The sequence below is a fragment of the Anas platyrhynchos genome, chromosome 1, assembly GCF_047663525.1.
Source record: "Anas platyrhynchos isolate ZD024472 breed Pekin duck chromosome 1, IASCAAS_PekinDuck_T2T, whole genome shotgun sequence".
Taxonomy (NCBI): domain Eukaryota; kingdom Metazoa; phylum Chordata; class Aves; order Anseriformes; family Anatidae; genus Anas; species Anas platyrhynchos.
Genome location: NC_092587.1, coordinates 97,115,085 through 97,135,540, shown reverse-complemented (window position 1 = coordinate 97,135,540; position 20,456 = coordinate 97,115,085). Strand labels below are relative to the sequence as shown.

At 49.3% G+C, this 20,456-nt stretch overlaps 1 protein-coding gene and 1 long non-coding RNA gene across 2 annotated transcripts in view; both read right to left on the bottom strand.

Moving 5' to 3' along the window:
• Positions 1-1,186, bottom strand: part of IGSF3 (immunoglobulin superfamily member 3) — an 81,107-nt gene extending 79,921 nt beyond the window's left edge. The window contains exon 1 of the mRNA XM_027449359.3: positions 683-1,186. Within this exon, the coding sequence (XP_027305160.2) occupies positions 683-737 (55 nt within the window). The 5' untranslated portion in view covers positions 738-1,186. The remainder of the gene's footprint in view (positions 1-682) is intronic.
• Positions 1,187-1,602: 416 nt separating this feature from the next.
• LOC119717920 (uncharacterized) lies at positions 1,603-20,456 on the bottom strand. The gene is made up of 5 exons (XR_011804057.1): positions 17,129-20,456; positions 9,014-9,138; positions 7,519-8,108; positions 5,373-5,543; positions 1,603-5,269 (listed from the first exon to the last, which is right to left on the bottom strand). It is a non-coding gene; the product is annotated as an uncharacterized lncRNA (long non-coding RNA).

Genomic DNA, 20,456 nt, shown 5'->3' with positions numbered 1-20,456 from the left:
GAGCGCGAGCAGAAAATCCCCCCAACGAAAAGGCAACTCCGAGGTGGCTCCGTACACACGCAGGCACCAGCAGCGTGAGGGTGCTGTGCTGTCTTTGCTACAACCGCTCCTATTGACTCATCGGGGCTCAGCCAGGCTCGCAGGCTGCCGCAAAGAAAGCAGCCTCGCAATTGTCTCCGGTTCTGCCTTGCCCAAATTTGCCGGGGGGGATCTCGCACGGTGACGGCAGCTCTCCCCCAGCAGCGGGATCCCGAAGCGCTTCGCAGGGCGGCGTGCGGGCACTCGCGGGACGGGACGCGACAAACCCCGGCGCTTATGGGCTTGGGGCACACGATGTCCCGGCACAGGGCACCCGATGCGGGCGGGCAGGGACGGAGGAACTACCGGAGGAGTTTGGAGAGGCGGCACGGAGCAGCCCAGCCGCCTTTCACACCGCGGGGGCTGCCTTCTGCAAGGGTCCCCCCCTTACCCCGCCAGAGCCCCATACTGCTCCCCCCAGCCCTGCCCCTCGCCCCAAAAGGGGGCACCCGGCTCCGGCCGCCCCCTGGGGCTGCCAGGGGAGGCGAAACCTTCCCCCCCCCCGCAGACATCCTCCTCCCCTCCTCCCTCCGCCTCGCCGGAGCCGCGTCCCCAGCCTCGGGGCTGGGCGGGGGCGACCCCCGGGGGTCCCGCCGGCACTCACCGAGGCAGAGGAGCAGCAGCAGCGGCGGGGCCAGGTGCGGCGGCGGGGTCGGCATGGCTGCGGGGCTCCGGGAGCCTCTAGGTCCCGCCGCTGCCGGGGCGGGCGTCGGGCCGGGCCCGGCGGCACAAAGGGAAGGCGGCGGGGCCGGCACGGGGAGGCGCCAAGGCGGGCGGGGGCATCGCCCCCGCAGCGGGGCGGCCGCCGAGCCTCCCCCTCTTCTCCTCCTCCTCCTCCTCCTCCTCCTCCTCCTTTTTCTCCCCTCCTCTCCCCGGGGAAGGAGGCAGGAGGATGGGGGGAGAGCGCCTCGGCAGCGCAGCACTTCCAAAAAAAAATTAAAAAATAAATCTCTCTATGAAAACAATACCGCTAATACCGGGAGAGGAGGGGGGTGAAAGGCCAGCCCCGCGGCCGCAAAGTTCCCCAAAGCAGCGGGGCCGCCCTCACCTGCCCGCCCGCCCGGCGCTGCCGCCGCCGCGGGGTGCCCGGCGCTTCCTCCCCGCCGCCAAACTCCTCCCCCGGCCCGCCCCGGCCCGCCCCGCTCCCCCCGCCGGGGGGCGAGGGCTGCGGGACCCCCCCCGAGCCGGGGGCAGCCCCCCGAGGGGTGGGAAGGGGGCTGGGGGCGTCCCCCGCTGCCCGCTCGGGTCGGGCTGGGCGCTCGGGAAGGGTTCGGCCACCCCGATGTGAAGCCGAGGTTGTAAAGGGTAAAGCGGGTTTCTTTGTTTTTAGGGGAAGGGGGGCCCTAGGGGGCTGCGAGATGAGAAGGGTCCCCAACGTGTCCCCCCCCCGGTGCCGGCGCTCCGGGAGGGCTGCCCCCGGGATGGGATTGGGATGCTGCCGCCGGGCGTCGGCGCCGGGCGAGCACGGAAAGTGCAGGCAGGGAGCGCTGAAACGCTCGCTAGGGCAACACGAGGGACCGGGGGGCTTGTTCATGACCTGGAGATGAAGGACGCCCTTCTCAAGGGCACAGATGCTCGAACGTCCTTGTGAGTGAAGCCCCTGTTTGCTCGGCTGCTCATAAAAGTAAGAGAGAGATCAGGAGTGGCAGCAATCGCAAAGCAGGTACCCTCCCGGCACTCTGATCCCGCACGGACCCTGTGCAGGAGACCCTTCTGCTTATGCACTGGGTCCCAGATCAGGCCTGGGTGCTGCAAATGCAGGAGCCCAACCTGCCCATGCCACGCCAAGGCAGTCCCAAGCCTCCCGGTACGACCTGCCAAGTCCCTAGGAGCTGCGCACGCAGGACTCAGAGCTGTCGGTACTGCCGTATGGACTCGTTTCCCGGCGCGGTGGCTGTGGCAGATCCAGTGGTAGCTAGCACCTAGTGACCTAGCAAATTCTGTTTCTGCAGGCTAATAACGTTAAGCTGTGACATTTTCAGAGTGGGAGGTTTAATTTGCAGCTTTGTCATGCTCGGAGAACAGAGGAGCCGGAGAGCAGAATGACTGGGGAAGAGTGGAAGAGAAAGGGTTAGCGATGGCTTTGCGCTGAAAATGAAGCTCACGCTTTGGCCCTTAAGCTTTAATTACATCTAGACTGCCTTCAAGTGAGACTTGGAAAAAGAACAGAGGTGATGATAAGAGTTGATGGAAAACACCAGTCTATTTGCCTTCTCTCTTAGGTGATTTTGGGGCTGAAACGTCACGCAGTGTGATATCACTGAGCTTGCTTAGTATTGTTGGCGTGCAGTCTCCTATTATAAGGCCTCATGAACAAGCCCACGAGTATTTAGAGCAAGCACTGGGGGGCTAATTTGAAGAAAACCTTCAGCATTTCTAAATGTATGCAGGATAAAGATCTTTAATGCTTCAAACGATGTATAACTAGAGAAATAAATAAAAGCAACGGGGGAAAAAAAAAAAAAGTGAACTAAGAAATACAGAGCACAGGATGAGGAAAAAACATTTGCTCAGGATACACTGAATGAGAAGGAAATATTAAAGCTTGGTGATACCAGCAGGGTTTTCTAGATGGAAATGGATATAGACCAGGGACCCATTCTGTTCCTGTCTAGACAAATTATTTCCATCTCAGGCTGGAAACACTAGCATGATTCAGGTGAGCTCCCAGAGCAGTTCAGGGAAAAGCTGGGAGCAGAGCCCTGCTTTCCTTGCTCTGAATACATTGCTTTCACCAGCAGAGCCTGTTGCAAGACAATTTGAGGTGAATTTGGGTGCGTTCTTAGTTTTTACAGTACGTGTGACTGCACAACGTAGGAGCCTAACAGAAGCACAAAAAATGCCCTGCAAAAATGTTATTGGAGATTCACTAAACATTCACATCCTCTTCAAAGAGCTCTCGCAGAGTATTGCATTAATGCACAGTAACAATAAAAATATAAAAAGACCATGGAAATGACATTATAGCATTATAAGATTAATCCAATTCCAGTCAAATTAGATTATAACAAGAACTGCGTGTGCTAAAGACTATTAATGGGAACCTGCGTTTAAAAAGCCTCATCACCTTTGCGCTTGTTCTCCCGCCTGACCCCAATAATAAAAATAGCTTAGTGTTCACCAGGGCGCTCCTCCTCAGAGGACGTTGCAAACACTCCCCAACTTCGGAGGAAAACATCCTCCCCAAGCCTGCATCAGTGGGGAAACCGAGTCAGCGCTTGGGTTCAGCCAGGCATTTCTGGCTGCTGGTGGGGCTCCTGCTCCCTGGGGGCATCCGTCCGTCTGTCCCTGGGTTTGTTCCTGTGCCCGAGGGAGGAGGAAGGAGATGGTGGTCTGACAGACGCGCCTTTCAAGCACGCGGCAGCCACGAGGAAGCTCTCAGGAAGGCAGGTCCGGGCTGCCTCGTGCTCCCAGCACAATCGGGCCATTGAGCAGCACCTTCCCCTGAAGAGGCCGTGCGTTGAGGCCTCACCACGTGCTTGCTCGCTGGCAGCGGGGTGCTGCAATAGCCACGGGCCGGGTGACCATGGGCAGTACTCCCACCCACCCTGCCTCTTCTAGCACCAGCAGCCCCCAGGGTGTCCACAGCCCTAGTGAGATGGGCGGCTGCTGTGCGGACAGGGACGTGAGGGTGGATTTCCTCCGAACTGCCAGGAGCTGTTGTAATGCAGCAGCTGTGATGGGGAGTTGTATCTTTTGCCCTGGGGAAGCAAAGGGACATCCACACCCTGACTCCAGGTGCTCTGCTCACTCAGTGTGCGGCAAGAGTAGTGGCAACACAGCACAGCAGCCAGGGGACTGGGCTCAAGCAGGCCCCAGACTTATTTTTGGTGAGGCTGGAGGCTCCCCACTCCTCCTCAAGTCAGGAAGAGTGATCTCCTGCCTGCACAGAAGGAAAGCAGATATGGGGAAAGAGATGAAGGGAGGTTAAACTACAGCTGCAGGATTGACCTGCTGTGAGGGACTGCCTCCGAGCAGAGATGGATGGTTTAAAAGAACATCACTCAGAGAAGGTTGTGCCCGCACACACATCTGTCTCCTCTTAGAGGCCACCTCAGAGCTGCAGATTGAGCAATCAGAAATCAAATCATGCAGAAAACAAACAAACAAACAAACCCCACACTTTTTAACAACGTCCTATGTGATTTGTCCAAGACCATGCAAGAAAATCCACAGAAATCAGGGTCCTTTGGCCTGAAGATGTGCACGGGGGATGCCATGATCCAGTCAAACCTCCTCTGCCACATTGCTGAAAGGGAGAGGAGACACACCTACAGCTCAGGGGCATGGAGGGGACAAGTGGCCACGGCCATTTAGCTGAGCTGAAACAATTCTAAAAACATTTTCTCCAGCCCTTATTTACACTGCAAAGTTTTGCACACTGGTTTCACCCAGAGGAAAAAGAAGATATTTATATTTAATGGCCAACATTTAAGCTCCTTTAAAACGATCTGAGAGGTTGCAGTTGGAACAGAGATAAAACCCTAACTTCCCTGGTACAAAGCAGCGGTACTGCCATCGCAGGAAAGCTGGCAACCACAGCCAGGCTGAGTATCTGGGTCTAGTGCAGCTGAGATTGCCCCCTGGGACCAGCTCGCTGCTCCGTGGATGGCACTGAGGCAGTTCCCAGGCTGCTGCTGGTGAAAGGAATTCCCATTTGTACCCTGGGCAGAGGGATGAGGAGAGAGAGAAAGAGGGGGAAGCAAAAAAAAAAAAAAAAAAAAAAAAAAACCCTATGCAAAGATAGATCAACGTGTAGATTTTCAGGACATCTGTCAGCAAGCACCAGAGTGTATGGCAGCTAATCCCTTTGCAGATTTTAACTGTTGCTTGACGGAAGAGTATGCCAATTTTTTCCTAAATGTCCCCACGTATGAAGTTGCGCTCTGCCTGAGGTTATGATCTGTCTGCGAGGAAAAACATGACACCACTGGCTTGGAACACGTGCAGAGCAAACGATGTTTGCCGAAGATGAAGAAGCCCACAGGCAAGGTGGCCACCCAACTGCTTTCTAATCCTACCTCCTAAAGCCAAGCTCAAGTCCCAGGTTTGTGATGTTTTGCTGGTTAATTCAGATTTCCCTGTGATTTGCATGTGCCACAATGAGATAGGTGAGTAAAAGGTTGGATTCAAGCCTCAAGCCTCGTGATAACTGGTGGAGCAGCAGTTCCTTTTCATTTACTTGTTTACACTGGGAAGAAAAGCAACGTAGAGAAATGGGCAAATAGGCATTTTCAGCATCAACCAGAAAAAAAAAATGGATTTTTCATTAGTAACCAGAAAAAAAAAATCACCTTTGCCAAGCAGACTTTTAGCCTCTTATCCCACAAGACTTTGAACTCCTGGTTGCACTTCACGTTTTTCCACAGAATCATTTTGAAGAAAGAAAATCAATTTCCTGGCTGGATCTAACACCGTGGGACTCTTTGGGTGTGTCTGAATTCTTTCTAAACGGTCCTGGGCAACTGTACAGAAAAAAAAAAAAAAAGCAGTCTCTCTGCTACTGTCATTTATCCTGAAACATTTCTTTCATCCAGTTAGCTATGATAAGCACTTTGATTGTTACTCTGGATGAAGTATGTAATCATTAGACTTCAGAGTCCACACCTTCATTTCTGTGATTGAGGCCAATACATAATGCATACCTCTCTCAATATTGGCCTGACAGCAGATTTCAGAAGATAGCAGCGACTCTGTTTGCATTTTGCTGTGGGCGTTGGTCACCTTTATGTCATAACCAAATGATTTGGGAATCATCTAGGAGGGAGAAGTCCAGGACACCATTCCCTTACTCACAGGATTGTTTTGCACTTTACATAGAAGAATCACTATCTAAAACCTAAAATATTCATGACAGCAGGAATGAAAGCCCAGAAGTCTCACCTTCTGCCTGGACCCTGAATGTTAAATCTCAAGACTTGCTCCCCCATTCATCCCCTCCACCAGATTGTTCTCTTCAAAAAGAAAAGGCCCTGGGTGTCCTGGCAGACACCAAGGTGAACACGAGCCATCAGCGTGCCCTTGCTGCAAGGGAGGCTCTGATGGCATCCCGGCTGCATTAGGAGCAGTGCTGCCAGCAGATGGAGGAACGTGAAGCTTCCCCTCCCCTCAGCACTGGTGAGGCCACACCTGGGGCACTGGGGCCAGTTACAAACTGGAACACGTGAGGTGCCAGCTGAACATCAGCAGCACCTCCTTACCGTGCAGGGAAGTGAGCACTGGCACAGGCTGCCCAGAGAGGCTGTGGGGTCTCCCTCCTTGGAGACTTTCACAGGCCGCCAGGACATGGGCCTGAGCAATGTGCTCTGGGTGTAGTGGCTGTGGAGATCAAACAGGAGATATGTAGGCTCACGGGTCAGTGATGGGTTTTGGACTCAGGTAGTGAGGAGCCCTGCTTTGGTTTTGGTCTCAGCTTTCCTCAGGGTCACAAAGCTTTGTGGTTCAATCCTTCTCCCACTGCAGGCAGGCCTTTCGGTAAAAAAAAAAAAAAAAAAAAAAAGCAAGCCTACACCCCCAGAACCAAATGGAGTCAAGAGCCCTTTCTGAAGAGCCAGGAATACTTCTCTCCCCCTCCTCCTTACTGTCACCACCTGTCCTGGTGAGGCTGGGAGAAGTGGCAACAGATCTACAGGATGCCTACTGCCAGGTGGATTCACTGTCCACAGCAAATGTCTTTCCTGCAGACTTGTTTTAGGATAAAAAGTTAACTAGTGCACTCCTCTTTGCCTTGGTTTCAACCCCAACAGGAAAAAGTAGTGCGCACTGAAGCATCTCACAGCTTTTTGGCAAGTGCCCCTGCCAACAGCGGAGGAGCTGCCTGTCACTGCGCTGGCACTCGGACCGGGCTGCATGAGCGCAGAGACAGACCTCACGTCGGAGGTCAGGTCTGGTACCATCATCGTGCTCCTGAGGCAGAAAGCAATCAGGAAAAAATACTCAAAGCACTCTGGAAGAAACACACCACAGTGGGACATTTGCAAGTGTGTCCCAGACCAGAGACAGAGCCTGGGAAGGAACAAGGCAGGAGTTTCGTAATGCAATCAGCAGATAGCTCCATTTCCACTTCAGCAGTCAAACACAACGGTGTTATAACGCAAACATGCCATCACCGGGCTATTTCACAACTCACACAGATGGGATTGTCCTTCACATTCATCGTAGGGAGCCTACCCATAGCAGCAGGACGTGAGTCACCCTGTGGCAGTGGGGTGATTTTGGAAGCTGTCATAGTCCCTAGGAGCAACAAGCACGGAGCAGGGCCCCCACGTAGGTGGGGTGGAGAAGGGGAGAGGAAGTGCCCTGATTCACAGTTACTGAGTGGCAAGGAGAGCAGCAGCAGCTACATGTGGAAAGAGGAGCACAGAGAAGCCACGAGGCAATGTTAGTCATTGTGATTAAGCCACTGGAGTGTCTACGTTTGCAGTTATTTTGTTTACTTACCCGTGGCCACACATAAGAGCTTCGGAGAAATGTGAAAAGGGATGACAACGGAGTATCGCGGGTGTCCACAGAAGCCTCCTCACTGGCAGGAATGGTTGTGCAAGTACAAACCAGCAATGTTTGTGTGAAGAACTAGGAAGGGAAGGTCAGCACAGGCCTCCATGCTTTCTAAGTTGTTTGGGAAAGGGCAGCACAAGAACAGCTGAAGAGCTCTGAGGGTGTGAAAAGACAAGGCAAACAAGGGAGAAGCAAAGGAGGAGACAAAAAGCCAAGCAGAGGGGGATAACCCAGCCCAGCATCGTTATGAAGAGTGTCTTCAGAGCATTAATTCCCTGTCGAGGCCCACGGATAGGGTACTGGCTGTTATGAGATGGTCTAGCGCCTGGACGAGTGTGTGGATGGCTAGGCAAGGCTGCACATCAGCAGTGTGACACAAGACAAGATGGGGTGGGTGGGAAGACAGCAAGGCCCCGAGTGCAGGCCAAGTGATGTGGGGCAGGGATAGATACCATGAGAGGCACTGGTGGGGAGGACTGGGAGCAAGAACAGGCTGGTGTTAGCACTGCTGAGCGTGAGCTTCTGACAGCCATCTGTAACAAAACAAAGAAACAAAATCATGTTTATTTTGGGCTGAAGAGGATGGACACAAAGATGAGAGTCTGATTTGTGATCAGCGTAAGGACAGTGGCTGGACTTTTGTTGGTAGATGAGGATGGGGATCAGAGACAGCTCCTGTTCTACCCACTCAGAACAAGACAGCTGTTGAGCAAGGAAGGTGGTAACCTGAAGGACCACAGGTTTATTTAATCTCCATGGCAGCATTTCCACCTAAGGTGCCCTGCAGGGCCTGAAAAGAAAGCGTCTGTGCTGAGAGAGATAAAGAAAAATAAAAAAAAGCAGGATCAACCTATTTTCTGCATCTTCCTCCCCACACTGGTCGGTCAGCAGCAGCCCCACGGGAGGTATGGCCCGAAAGGATCAGCAGCGACGCCTCACCTTCAGCACACAATGGTCCTAAACTGCTTAGGGAAACCACCAGCCCTCTCACAGGGCAGCACAAACACAAGGTTTTGCAGGATGAGGCTTGGAGCAGGGCGCAGTGGGATCAGCGTTACGAAGGACTCATCACGCCAAGCTATCCCATTTGCAGCACAGACCTAGCAGTCCTGCCAGACAGCAAGCAGCATAACTAGGTAGAGCTTCCCAGAAGGGAAATTACAGTCCAAATGCATTTTCTGTATAGGAAATCCAAAAGAAGAAGGAGGAAAAAAAGAAGCCCTTATCTATATTTATAAGATGAAGCTTTTCCTACACGAATAAACCTCTTAACACATTTTTCTGGGCGCTGAGGTTATATATTTAATAGGTTTTTCTGGTATCACTTAAAAGTAGATCACCACCATGCAATGACGCCTGCTGCACTCTTTTTCTGGCATCCTCACTAGCTCCCTTCACCCGTGCCCCCCGTAACTAGAGCACCGCGTGTTATTCTCACCAGACTGCGAGAGGATTTTTCCTTTACTGAGGAACTTTTCCTATGGAGACACTCGATCACCTCCTTTTCTTTGGTCCTCCATGCTTTCTTCTTTCCAGCTAAACAAAGAAAGGAGCAGACAATCCCTGGAAGAGAAGGGAAAGCACGAATCCTCCTGCTAACTTTTCATTACTCTCCTGGGGCTGCAAACCAACACTTCTGCCCTCGAGCATGGATCATAGAAAGCAGGAACTTGTACAGGCCTCCAGCAAGGTGAGAACCGGGCCCCCTGCACCATGCACACATCCATCCTAGTGCCAGCAGTTCTGCATTGCTATGTGGAGGGCAGAGCTCTTAAAAACCTTTAACAGGAGTAAGTATAGGTAACCACAGAAAGAGAGCATCCTTCATCTCTAGAGCCAGCTCTGTGCAGAAGTGCTTTGTGCACTCCCAATTTCCACTTTCCAGACTTGCCTCTTGGACTTTAACCTCTTTCCCCTTCCTGCTACATTGTGGGCAGAAGTTTCATTTTGTTGCTTTATTGTCTCTCCCCTCCTTATTAAATACAATAAGTTAAAACCTCTGTCGTTACAGCCATCTCCCAGGAGGGAAGAACCGTGTTACTCTGGTGTCACTCCTGTGCTCCCAACCTAGGAGAAGAAAAACAGTGGGACTGCTCTCCTTTGCCTCTGCAAGGAATAAATATTTTGCACTGATTCTTGAGCTGTAGCTCACTGTAGGCTTCTCTCTGTTTCCTCCATCCACTTCCCACTCTTCAGGACAAAATAACTGCCTCTTCATCTCAAGAGATTTATCTATTCACTTTCGTGCATGGACAGAAAAAACATTTCTTCCCCCGCAACAATGCAGCTAACTCTGGGGTAGAGCATGACAGCTATTTCACAGCACAGAAGGGGTGGCAGGGAAAATGCAGTTGTTTTTGCCTGTAGAGATGGAACGGCAGATTGGAATGGCAAAAACTGCAATTTAACTGGAACCTTGAGAAATCCTTCACGGTTTTCATAATTTAGTCCAAAAGAAAAAAAAATCTGCCTGTAGAGGCTGGATCGCCAAAGCACAGGCTGACTCAAAGGGAAGGGCTCTGTTTGGTGAAGCATAACACTATCTACTATAGCACCCACATATTTCTTAGAAGTTTTTTCATCTCCCATGTGAGTAAGCCTATTTCTGCTTACTTGTGAAACCGGGCAAGCTCGAAGGCAGGAGCATGAGGCTTGCAGGTTAACTAGGAAAGGTGTGGGTCGCTGCTTCTTCCCATGCCCCAGATGCAGCTCACAAGACAGCCATCCCATCTTACCTGCTTAGAGGGTGTGATACTCCCATGAGAGCTGATCACAAGCACTTTTTCACCTGGTATTTCTAACGTAGGCATTAGCCAACACTACCCCTTCTCCCCACCGCCACCACCACCATTTCCCTGCCCAAACCTGCTCCAGAAAATGAAGGCTCAGCAGAACTGTGTCCCCATCGAGGCTGGATGAGGGACTATCAAAGAGCACAGTAAGGTGAAAGCGCCCAGGTTATCACACTGATTGGCTCGGTGTAATTATCTGCTCAAGATGCTGCGGATAATTTGGGTGTTCTGAGCTCCTGAGCAGGCAGAAGCAAACCCTCTCGACACAAGTAGGAGTGGAAGGTCAGCAAAAGACAGCCTTTAGCAGGACCCCTTAAAGGATCACCGTTCACCTATAAGGTATTAAGGAGAGCAGATATTCCGTGTGTACCCTTGAGCAGAAATCCAGCTGACAGCCCTCCGCCGCCTTTGCCCCCAGCTTCCTTCTGCACCCCTCGGGCAGGATGAGCACTGGGAGCTGCACACACACGCACATCTCCACGTGATGCTGAGCATCAGGAGGGAAAATACTCTCCTCTGCTTGGCACAGCACAGGGAGCCCCAGCTCCTGTGCAGCTCAGAAGAGCACTGGATGTCCTTGCTCCTCCTGGTAGCATTTCATGGTACCGGGTGCTGGAGGCTCACAGCCCCACATCCTGCATGGAATAACACAGGGCTGCCTGAGAGAGCTCCCAGGAGGTGAAGCAAATGATCTAGGGCACCCTGCGTGGCTGTTACAAGCAAAACCTGAGGACTCATAAAGGCAGACACCTCTCCCACTGCCAGAAATCAGCTCCAGGGAAGATGCAGGATGTGACTTCCAGTTACGCCCAAGCCACACGTGCCCGCTCTCCAGCCCTGGCCACTTTTTTTTATTCATTTGCCTAAAAATATTTTGCAGCAGAGATCTCTGACTGAGCAAAAGAGGCTGGATCAGAAGCAAAAGAGTGACTGATGCATTATGCAGCATGCAGTGACAACAAGGGAATTAGATTTTGATATGCTTGCTGAAGTCTGCTATTTCTACTCTGGTACCTGGTGGTCAATTCGTTGCCAACATCTGTATAACATCAAACATTTGCATCCATATGGAGAATGTATAATTAAAGCTTGCTGCATACAACTGTGAAAACTTTCTCATATCCTCCCTAAATTGCATTGCAACCCCCAGATGAGGGCTGGAAGCCAAAATGGAAAAAGTCTGGCATAAATATTTAACTAACTTGAGATACGTATTCTTTAACTATTAGCTAATTATTTTGTGCCAGCCATAAATGGCATCTGGTCCTTTAGCAGAGGGTACACAAGGATGATGCAGCTTGGACACATAAGTGGGAAATGAAACGTGACTCCTTGCTAATTAATATTAATGAACGGATCAAGAACCAACATCTCTTTGAAAATATGAGCACAACAGGAGCCCGAGCGTGATTCATTATGATTAGCGCTGGGGTGACAACCATTACCCGTCTCAGAAAAGCCTCTGTTTCATGGAGTATCTCTTCGGGAAGGACTTAATTGGCTTCTGGAAGAAGCGAGGACGAACAAGGAAGGTGGTTTCAGACCAACCTGTGGGTATGTGTTTGATAATCACCCTGGAAGAGAAGGAATAATAATTCCTTTTGTGTTGATGTGCTGAGGGTCCCCTGCACTGGTTTGGTTTGCCACAGCAATAGCAACAGCCCATTGTCAAATCCATGCCATAGTTATTCCTATCCCTCCAAACTCAATCCCTTCCTTCAGCCCTCATTCCCTTTTCCTCCAAATTAGGTCCCTTCTTCCCCATACACTGCCTACTCTGACACTGTTTCAGGCCACCTTGGCATCCAGTAGCTCAGTTCTGTCACCTTGTACCCAAACTGTCTGTGTTTCACCTGGGAAGGAGAAAATCTGCCCTCTCTCTCACACAGCATCTCTCTGGGACCAGCCCACCATGGAGCTGGGGAAACATTTCAGTGATTAACAGGGCAGTTTTCTTCCTTACCTAATTAATAGCCATCTAATAGGAACTGCTAACATTTCTGTTCCCTTTTTTCAAGTCTCTCTGGGTTGCTCTCCACTCCTGGGACGCACTAAACCTCTAACAGAAATGTTTGTCCTCATCTGAAGGTCTTGAACAATCATGATTTATTGGCCTGTTGCTTTGCTTTGCTATCACGTCTGCACACCACTTGGTTCTAGCACCAAGCTCTGTAGCTTTAGCAGGGCTCACAAGGAAACGCTAGATCCTCTTTCTTTGGTTAAGCCTGCTCAGTCAAGGAAAAGGCCTCCAAGTTGGCTCCTGCCCTCGAAGCAGCTCCTGAACTTGCATTATTATATACATTTAGGAAGTATATTAGGTTTTTGGACCGCATCAATCTTTTTGCTATGACTACCTGGGAATTACCATTCATCCCATCATTCACCAACTGTTTCTCTGCTGTGTTCTCCATTTCTCAGTCAATTTTCTGCTAAGAGCCAGTCTACCAGCTAATTTCCCTCTGGTCCTGAACAAACATCAGCAAAAATCAGCTGAAGCTGAAAGCCTGGTGCTGCTTTACACTATCATTTTCCTGAATCGAGCAAGTCCCAAAAACCCACTAGGAACAACCATATATCTCCAGAAAGGGAAGAGGTCCGCTGTCTCTGAGCCATCATTACAGTTCCCATTAGTGCAGCTTAAACATTGCCACTCCTGCATTATCTTCACCACTCTCTCAAATCTTTGTAAAATCAGTCATGTCACTGAAGACTAACAGAGAGAGAGCGCGATCAATGCACAATTCGTGTTGTGGGCTTGTAATGGGAATTGGAAACGGGATCTAGGAATCCTTCCCCAAGGTAGTCTATCGTGCCTTGTGACTTCGTGTAAAACCCTTATCTTTCCTCCCATCTTGCTCAAGACTGAATGGAAAACTGGGTTAACGAAAATGTAAAGAATCTTCCAACGCAGCAGAGACTGCTTCAGAGTCAAGTTTCCCAGGGGAAATAAATGATGAACAAAAACAAACAACAGCACAGCTCAAATGATTCCTCCCCTCACCACAGTCCTGAGATTTCATAATTGCTCCCTTCATGGCCATTTTGGTTTGTAATATGCAGAGTAAAGATTTCCATTATAGCTGTGTTTACTTAATCACTATAATTTTTTTTTAAGTGAAGTTCAGGCTGTTCAAAGCACCAGGCTGCCAGCCCCAAGGAAATTAGCCATCAGCTGGTTGTTGCTCTGCTATGATCTGTAGCAAAGGGTTTGCTGCCCAACAATCTCTTGGTGTTCAGATAGATCACACGTCTCTAGGAGCGAGGAGGCCATTTACCACGGTCTGTCCTGCCCTTGGCCTCATTGTGCAAGATGAGGATGGTTTTCTGTGTTTGTACATGTAAAAAAATAAAATAAAAATCAGTCTCTGGAATGGGATGATCACATGGGATAATCCAAGACCAGACTAAAGTCCATCAAGGGGAATCTAGAGAACTAACAAAAGCGGAATTCATTTCAGCAAGCAGCAGCATATTGGTACATCTGCAGCAGAGTCCTTCCAGTGAGGTTACATTGCATATTCTCATCATGCATGGCAGAATATCCTGGCATGAATATTTAATCATGCAGGGCAAATATAAGCAGATTGAAATTCTAGGTGATGACAACTTTCAGATGACCTGGGTCCAGACTAGAATTTGTGATTTAAGATGGGAATGCTCCACATCCCGTTCCTGTCCTTCCAAGCCTTTTATTCCCTGGCATGAGACTTGAGAAACACCTCAGCCTTCATGAAAGTGGCAACAGCTACTACACAGGATGCTTAAGAAAAGGGACAAACACATGGAAACAGAGTCAATGCCTGCATGAGGTTTCCTGTCACTGCAGGCAGTCTCTAATACCAAAGGTTTTTTTGGCACTCTCATGGTTTCCAGCACCCCAGATCACTATGGTCAAAACCAAACCGGATTTCCACTGCCATCTTCAAGCTGGATTGACCTGAATTACTGAGCAAAACCACCCCAGCCAGCTTGTAACCTTTTGGCAATGAAAGACCCAGCCTCTGAAACACAACCCAGGAGTGCAGAAGATGAACTTTCTTGGCTCTAGGGGATCGAGGACCCTCAGAAAAAAACTCACAGAGTAGACTAGATGTCCTCCATCACATAGGCCTTTCTGGAGGTGCTCCACTTTTCCCCACCACACTTCCCAACATCTTTACAGGTAAAAGACAGACAGGAGGAAAAAAGTTCACATGCATTGGTTTGGGGAGATGCTACAGACCAGCTCTATCATAATGTTAGGTGCCCAAATACCATAGAAACAACAGAAAGCAGACACCTCATTTTTTCTGTCCTGAAGCTTCCACAGCACTGAGATTCAGTGCGTGATTAGACAAAAGAGATGTAAATTGTCAAAAAGATGGGGCATTAATAAGCTTATTCCTTTCTGCAGTAAGATGTGCAAATTCCTCCCTTTCCTTTCATAAATAGCTGTAACTCATTTCAGATTTTCTGCTGATAGGAATGTAATTCAGTCATTTCAGCAAGGTTGTCAAGCACTGTGAATGGTCCCTGCATAGACAGCACCAAGTATTATTCTCATTTCCTCGCGGGAGAGATTCAGGATGCAAAAAGTTCAATATCATGTTGGTTTGCAGAAACAAATCCATGTAAGGTGAAGCTATTGTAGGAAATTTTAGTGAACACGTTTGCATTGTGGAGAGGTGGAGGAGGGATACAGGAGGAATCTCACTGTATAGGCAAGAGTCAGAGATTAGAAGAGCACCAAGTGGCCAGGTGGTGAGGGAACCTACTTCTGAGTTACAATTGCAATGATTGCGATGAATAGGGAGAATCTATGATTAAAGACATGCCTGAAAATAACAGTAATGATTTCCACTTGTATGCCTTTGATCAGACAATCTCACAGTATTGTATAAATGAAATCTCCCAGTATCTCTGTGAGGTTGGAAAGCCTTCTACTGACACGAACATGTCAGAAATAAATAGCAGCTGAATGGTGCCAGACAGGTGACGGCTCAGATAATTCATCCTCTCTTGGAAGAAGAGCTTCTAGAGATGGAATTTGCCCCAGTTGTAAGAGAGGAATAGATCCTCAATATGAGCTATATTGGACCACAAGCATAAATTACTGTGCAAAACATTCAACCAACCCATTCAGTTCTCATTTCCATCGGTAAAAGTGCCAATAAGGCAAGTAATCACCTGTCTGTAAGGATGATTTTAAAAGATGGAGACACTGCCCATCAAGAACACCCTTGGGACTCATCAACCCTTTTCAAACAGGCTGCTGGTAGCCACCATGAGGTAAGGACTGCTTTTAGTCACTAACTCCATAGGATTAATTTAAATTAGCCACCTGGAGAGGAAAAATTATGCCTGTTACCATGCCCTTGTGCACTGCATTCCCCAGAACAATGTTGTACGTGACCATCACATTCAGACATGACCCAGGCATGGGGTGTGCGTCCTCTGACTTTTCTCTCTGGAAATCAGGAGCAGTGTAGGCAGCTTCTGCACGGGGTTGACTGGGATTTGCAGCAAAATGTCATCAAAGGGCAGGAAACATCCCTGAATATTTCTCTTGCAAAAGGGGAGGTGGACCCCAAACTGAACAGCAGGCACCGTTTACTGTGGCAAGATGATTTTCTATTTTTGGAAAACTTGAACAATTTATGTTTCTACTCGCTGGACTGCTGAGAGGGTTAAATATGGCCTGGCACTTATTTCACTTGTGATTATGCTCGTCTTCCTCTCAACAAGAAAGAACCCAAAATACATTGATATTCAGATCTGGCTATTTTCGTTTGTGCTTTTCTCTATTATTCAGTGAATATGAAATTACTCTTTACTGATTCAGAAGCTATTTGTATAGTATTTTTCAAGGATAAGTTGTAGGGGTCAGACACCCCAACTTCACTGTTATGACTGATTACCATAATTCCTGCTCTTCCTCAAGAGCCAGTAATAAGCTGCCTACTTTAATCCTATTTAGGTGTTTGATTTGGGTGTATTTGTCAGCAGAAAGATTATATAAATACAGGGGCTGGTGAAAAACCCTCATACTGCAGTGTAACCAAACACAGTTTTTACCCCGGTTGAGGCAAGAAACAATTCCCTGGCTAATCAAATGCCAGAGGTGCTCTCTGGGTGGCTAAAGGGACTTTTCTCCAAAAGATAAGGCAGTCCTTAATTTATCCAGGGCCATGTCAAAACACCACCCTTAATAACTTAGAATTTAAATGTATTTTGAGAGGACTCAGTCTGCCTGCACTCCCTAAAAGCATTCACAAAGGAGAGTGGATCCCAAACCCACACATTGTTCCTACCTTGCTGCTGCTGTTCCCTGCTCTGGGGACACTCCTGCAGGAGCAGTGTGTGGACTGGTGTCCTCCCCCACCATTCTGAGGGCTGGGGGAGCCAGCCAGGCTTGGCACCCCTCTGCAGGCTCCTCTCCTGGAGCAGAGTGAAGGCTTTCCACCAGCATTGGAGAACGCATTAGCTACACAAGCCCTCCAGCTACCAGCCCAGAGCAATAGCTGCGGGGGCATATTTGAGCTCTCTGATTTATTTATTTGGGAAGCAATCATTAGCAACGCCAGCCTCAGCACACATCAAACCCCTCTGCTCCTCTCCCAGCCTCCCTCTCCACCCAGCTTGAGTCTCGCTGGGGCTTGCTGGAGGAAGGAGAGCCACCCCATCATTCATCCTCCACCACTTTCTGCTCCTCTAACAGGTACTCAGTTAAGTGGGTCCTGCTGTGTTTAATGGTCTCCCCCGCCCCCGTGTAACCTACTTACATATTTTCTGTGAGCCTGCTGGCCTGGTGTATGTATTTTGGTTGTGTGGCAGCTGCTCCAGGAAGGGTCACGTGGCTCCTGTAATTAAAACAGGGTGAAAAGGGGATTCCTCTGCTTACTAAGAGGAAAAAAAAAAAAAAAAAAGGATTGGAATGAGGTAAAAGAGGCCATTTGCTGCAAACATGAGGGCTGGAAGGCCTTGAATTTAACCATTATCACAGAGTTGCACCAGAAGTCATCAGGCCCTGTGCTATCAACAGATCGTTCAAGTGATATTAATTATTATACTCATAAGGAAAGAGTATGGGTATATTTGATTTCCTCTCTTACTTCCCCAAAATAATTCACAAAGACTGAGCCCACCAAACAACAATTTCTACTTCAGTTACACCCCTCCTGACACCCCTAGTTCTGCAAAGTGCAGAAGCAGCACTCCTTAGAAACACTGCTGAGCACAAATCTCATTTGAGTTTGAGCTGCCAGTTCATTACCTGGGATTTTTATACAGCTCTGTATATGCTGCTACCATCCTCTGACTTTGTCCTAGTGCACACCTTGGAGTTTTTCAAGTGGAAATTTTTTGAGGCAGAGAGAGAGCCTCCTGCATAGCACATGCACACTGCATCCCTGCTACTGGGAGAGGCAGGGACCAATTTCCCAGTCGCACAAGTGTTCAGCTGGTGAATGATCCAGGTCACTGCTTGCCAACATTGCTTCCTCCCTCTGAATTGAGGCCTCTCTCTCTCCCATTGAAGTTGACCATTCTGTGGTCCTATTGAACATCACAGTGGCATTGCACGTTGTTAGGGGCCACCATTATATCTGGTATATATGTATTGGATGTGATGTGGGGTGTCTGGGAGCTGTGGTGTGTGGGCTGTGAATTGTAAAAAGGCTGGGAGACAAATGGGACCTGAGAGGGGAGGGAAAGGTGGGACAATGCTAGAGAGAGCTTCTGTGGAGGCAGCTGCAGAAGGGGACCATGAGTTTAAAGCTCACTCCAGGCTGGCACTGAAAGCTAGTCCTTCACTGGAAGGTGAGGGAAATCTCCTATTTCTTATAACCTGACAAGAGGGGGAGATGGTCCTGTGCCAGGGGCTGAGTCAGCCGGAGGCATCATTAGTATGTCCTGTGCAGTCTCCGTGGGAGCTCTGCAGGGTAACTCGAGTTGTGGGTGTCAGAAGTAGTGCATAAATTGTGGGAAGTGGGGCTGTAATGAGAAAAAAGTATGGGGTCCTTATGCATGAAATCAGGTAAGAGAGCACATTGCAAGTAATTCTGCTGAGGAATAGAGAATCCAACAGAAAGATGGCTGTAGGATGCTGAAGAACTCGCTCACTGAGTAATGTGGAAAATGATACGATGGAAGCTTCTAAGTGCCATTCACCTGACTGACTTTGAAGAAGGATGGAAACAAAGGCTGGAGAACAGCAGTGCACAGTCCCCTTTCTCATCAGGGCTGTCTATTTTCAAGTAAGCTTGAAAGTACTCCATGAGTAGTCTCACAAATGCTGGGTGGCTGAAAGCAACACCACTCTGTGAGGAGAGCCCCTAAATTAGCATAAAATAAATGAGTACCTGTAAAATCCCCAGCGATACCCTTCACTCTACAGCTCTCCTGAAAAGATAGGAACATAAATAATGGACTGTAAGGAGAGGAGGGGTAGGTACTTGAAACCTCGCTCTCTCAGGGAGAGGGTTTGCTGGAATCCACCCCCAGTTTGTGTGCTGAATAGATGCAAGCTGGATCTGGCGGGCAGGATGGAGTTAAGCTTGCAGGCAGATGTTGATGGAGCCTTCTGCTGTCTTCTCTCTCCTTAACCTTGTTTCCAAACATTGCAATCTGATGCTTAACTTTTTTCATTATTTTTTTTAATAGCAAAATAACCTTGCTATTAACTCTGCCTGGTAATAAAGTGTGGTCGCTCTGCAAAACAGATTTGCAAGTCACTTTTTCTGTTGCAGGAAACAGAGGTCATTCTTCAGGGAAAGCAAAATGTTGTCCAAGTCTCTCCCCATTAGAGCTAATTGCAGTGTTCCTGAGAGCCAGGACGCAACTTTGCGTATCCCTGCAGGGGCTGGTGTCCAGGATTGTTCCTTGCTACATGGGGAGAAGGGAATTTCCTTTGGGGTGCAGCAGGAGAGGTGGGAGCGTGGCTTCTGGTGCTGAGAATGCCTTGCTCATAAAAAGTACCTGCAAGGGATCGTCCACATGGGGGGAGCTGAAGGTACTCTATGTGCTGTGCAGACTGGCCCCTACGCATTAGTCCAACGGGCCATGAGGCTCAGAAGGAAATTTGGCCATTATTTCTTCTGACAGGGATGGAGGTAGCACGGGGCCCTAGACACCGAGTTACCCATCCTGCCACAATAATTCTTCCAAAAATGCCATCACTCCTAAGGCCATTTAGCATCTGGGCAGTAGTTCTGATCTACTCCTTGCTAACGGCTGCTCAATAAACTATAATAAACCTATTAGATAGCTTTGCTGAAGTGCACTGCCAGGTTGGGCCGGGGAATCTCAGTCATTTTTCATGGCATTCAGTTACATCCAAAGTAACAGACTAACATGAATTAACGTTGATGTGATGGAGTGGTGTGGTCTGAAAATGACCTTTTCCTTTTATCCTTACGCTATCTATTTTCTGAGAGCTCTCCTCCTGCAGTGGGGCAGGTCTGGTCTCTGTGTGACTGCAGAGCAGTCTTCTCCCCAAACTGACGTGGCTGCTGTCATTCGGGGCCACGAAACCACGCTCTGGCAGCCTCTAAATTATAAGAGAAAGAAAATTTTCTCCTCGGTGCATGAGGGCTTTTAGTATCTACACCGTCCCCTTTTCTTTATTAATTAATGTTATGTTTAAAACATAAGCATAGCTTCTTATTTCTGCTCGCTACTTATTATACTGCCCCGTCAGCACCTCAGCGCCCAAGTTGGGCGCCACGTGTGATGTGTTAGCCCCACTCAAAGTCACAAGGGCATCTGCAGCAGGGGCCGAGGACAAGGGCACTTCTTTTTAGCATGTGAAACCCATTGTGGGCCCTTCTGTCTGCCAGCCCCACTCCACACAGGACAGACCCCTCTCTGGCCAGCCGGAGCCGCGGGCAGACAGTGGGGCGGGTGCTCGCCTGCATCCCCCGGCGCAGGGCTATATTTAGAGGCAAGCCGCAAACAAAGCGACCACGGTGAGCTGCTCGCCCACAAATTATCCAGTGGCGTGGGACTCTGAGGGGTGAGCAGGCACCGTGCTGGAGGGGGACGAGGACAGGAGGCCGTTTTGCCAAGATTTGGGAGGTTTCCCCCCCGCGTCGCCCCCAGCCCCCATCTCTC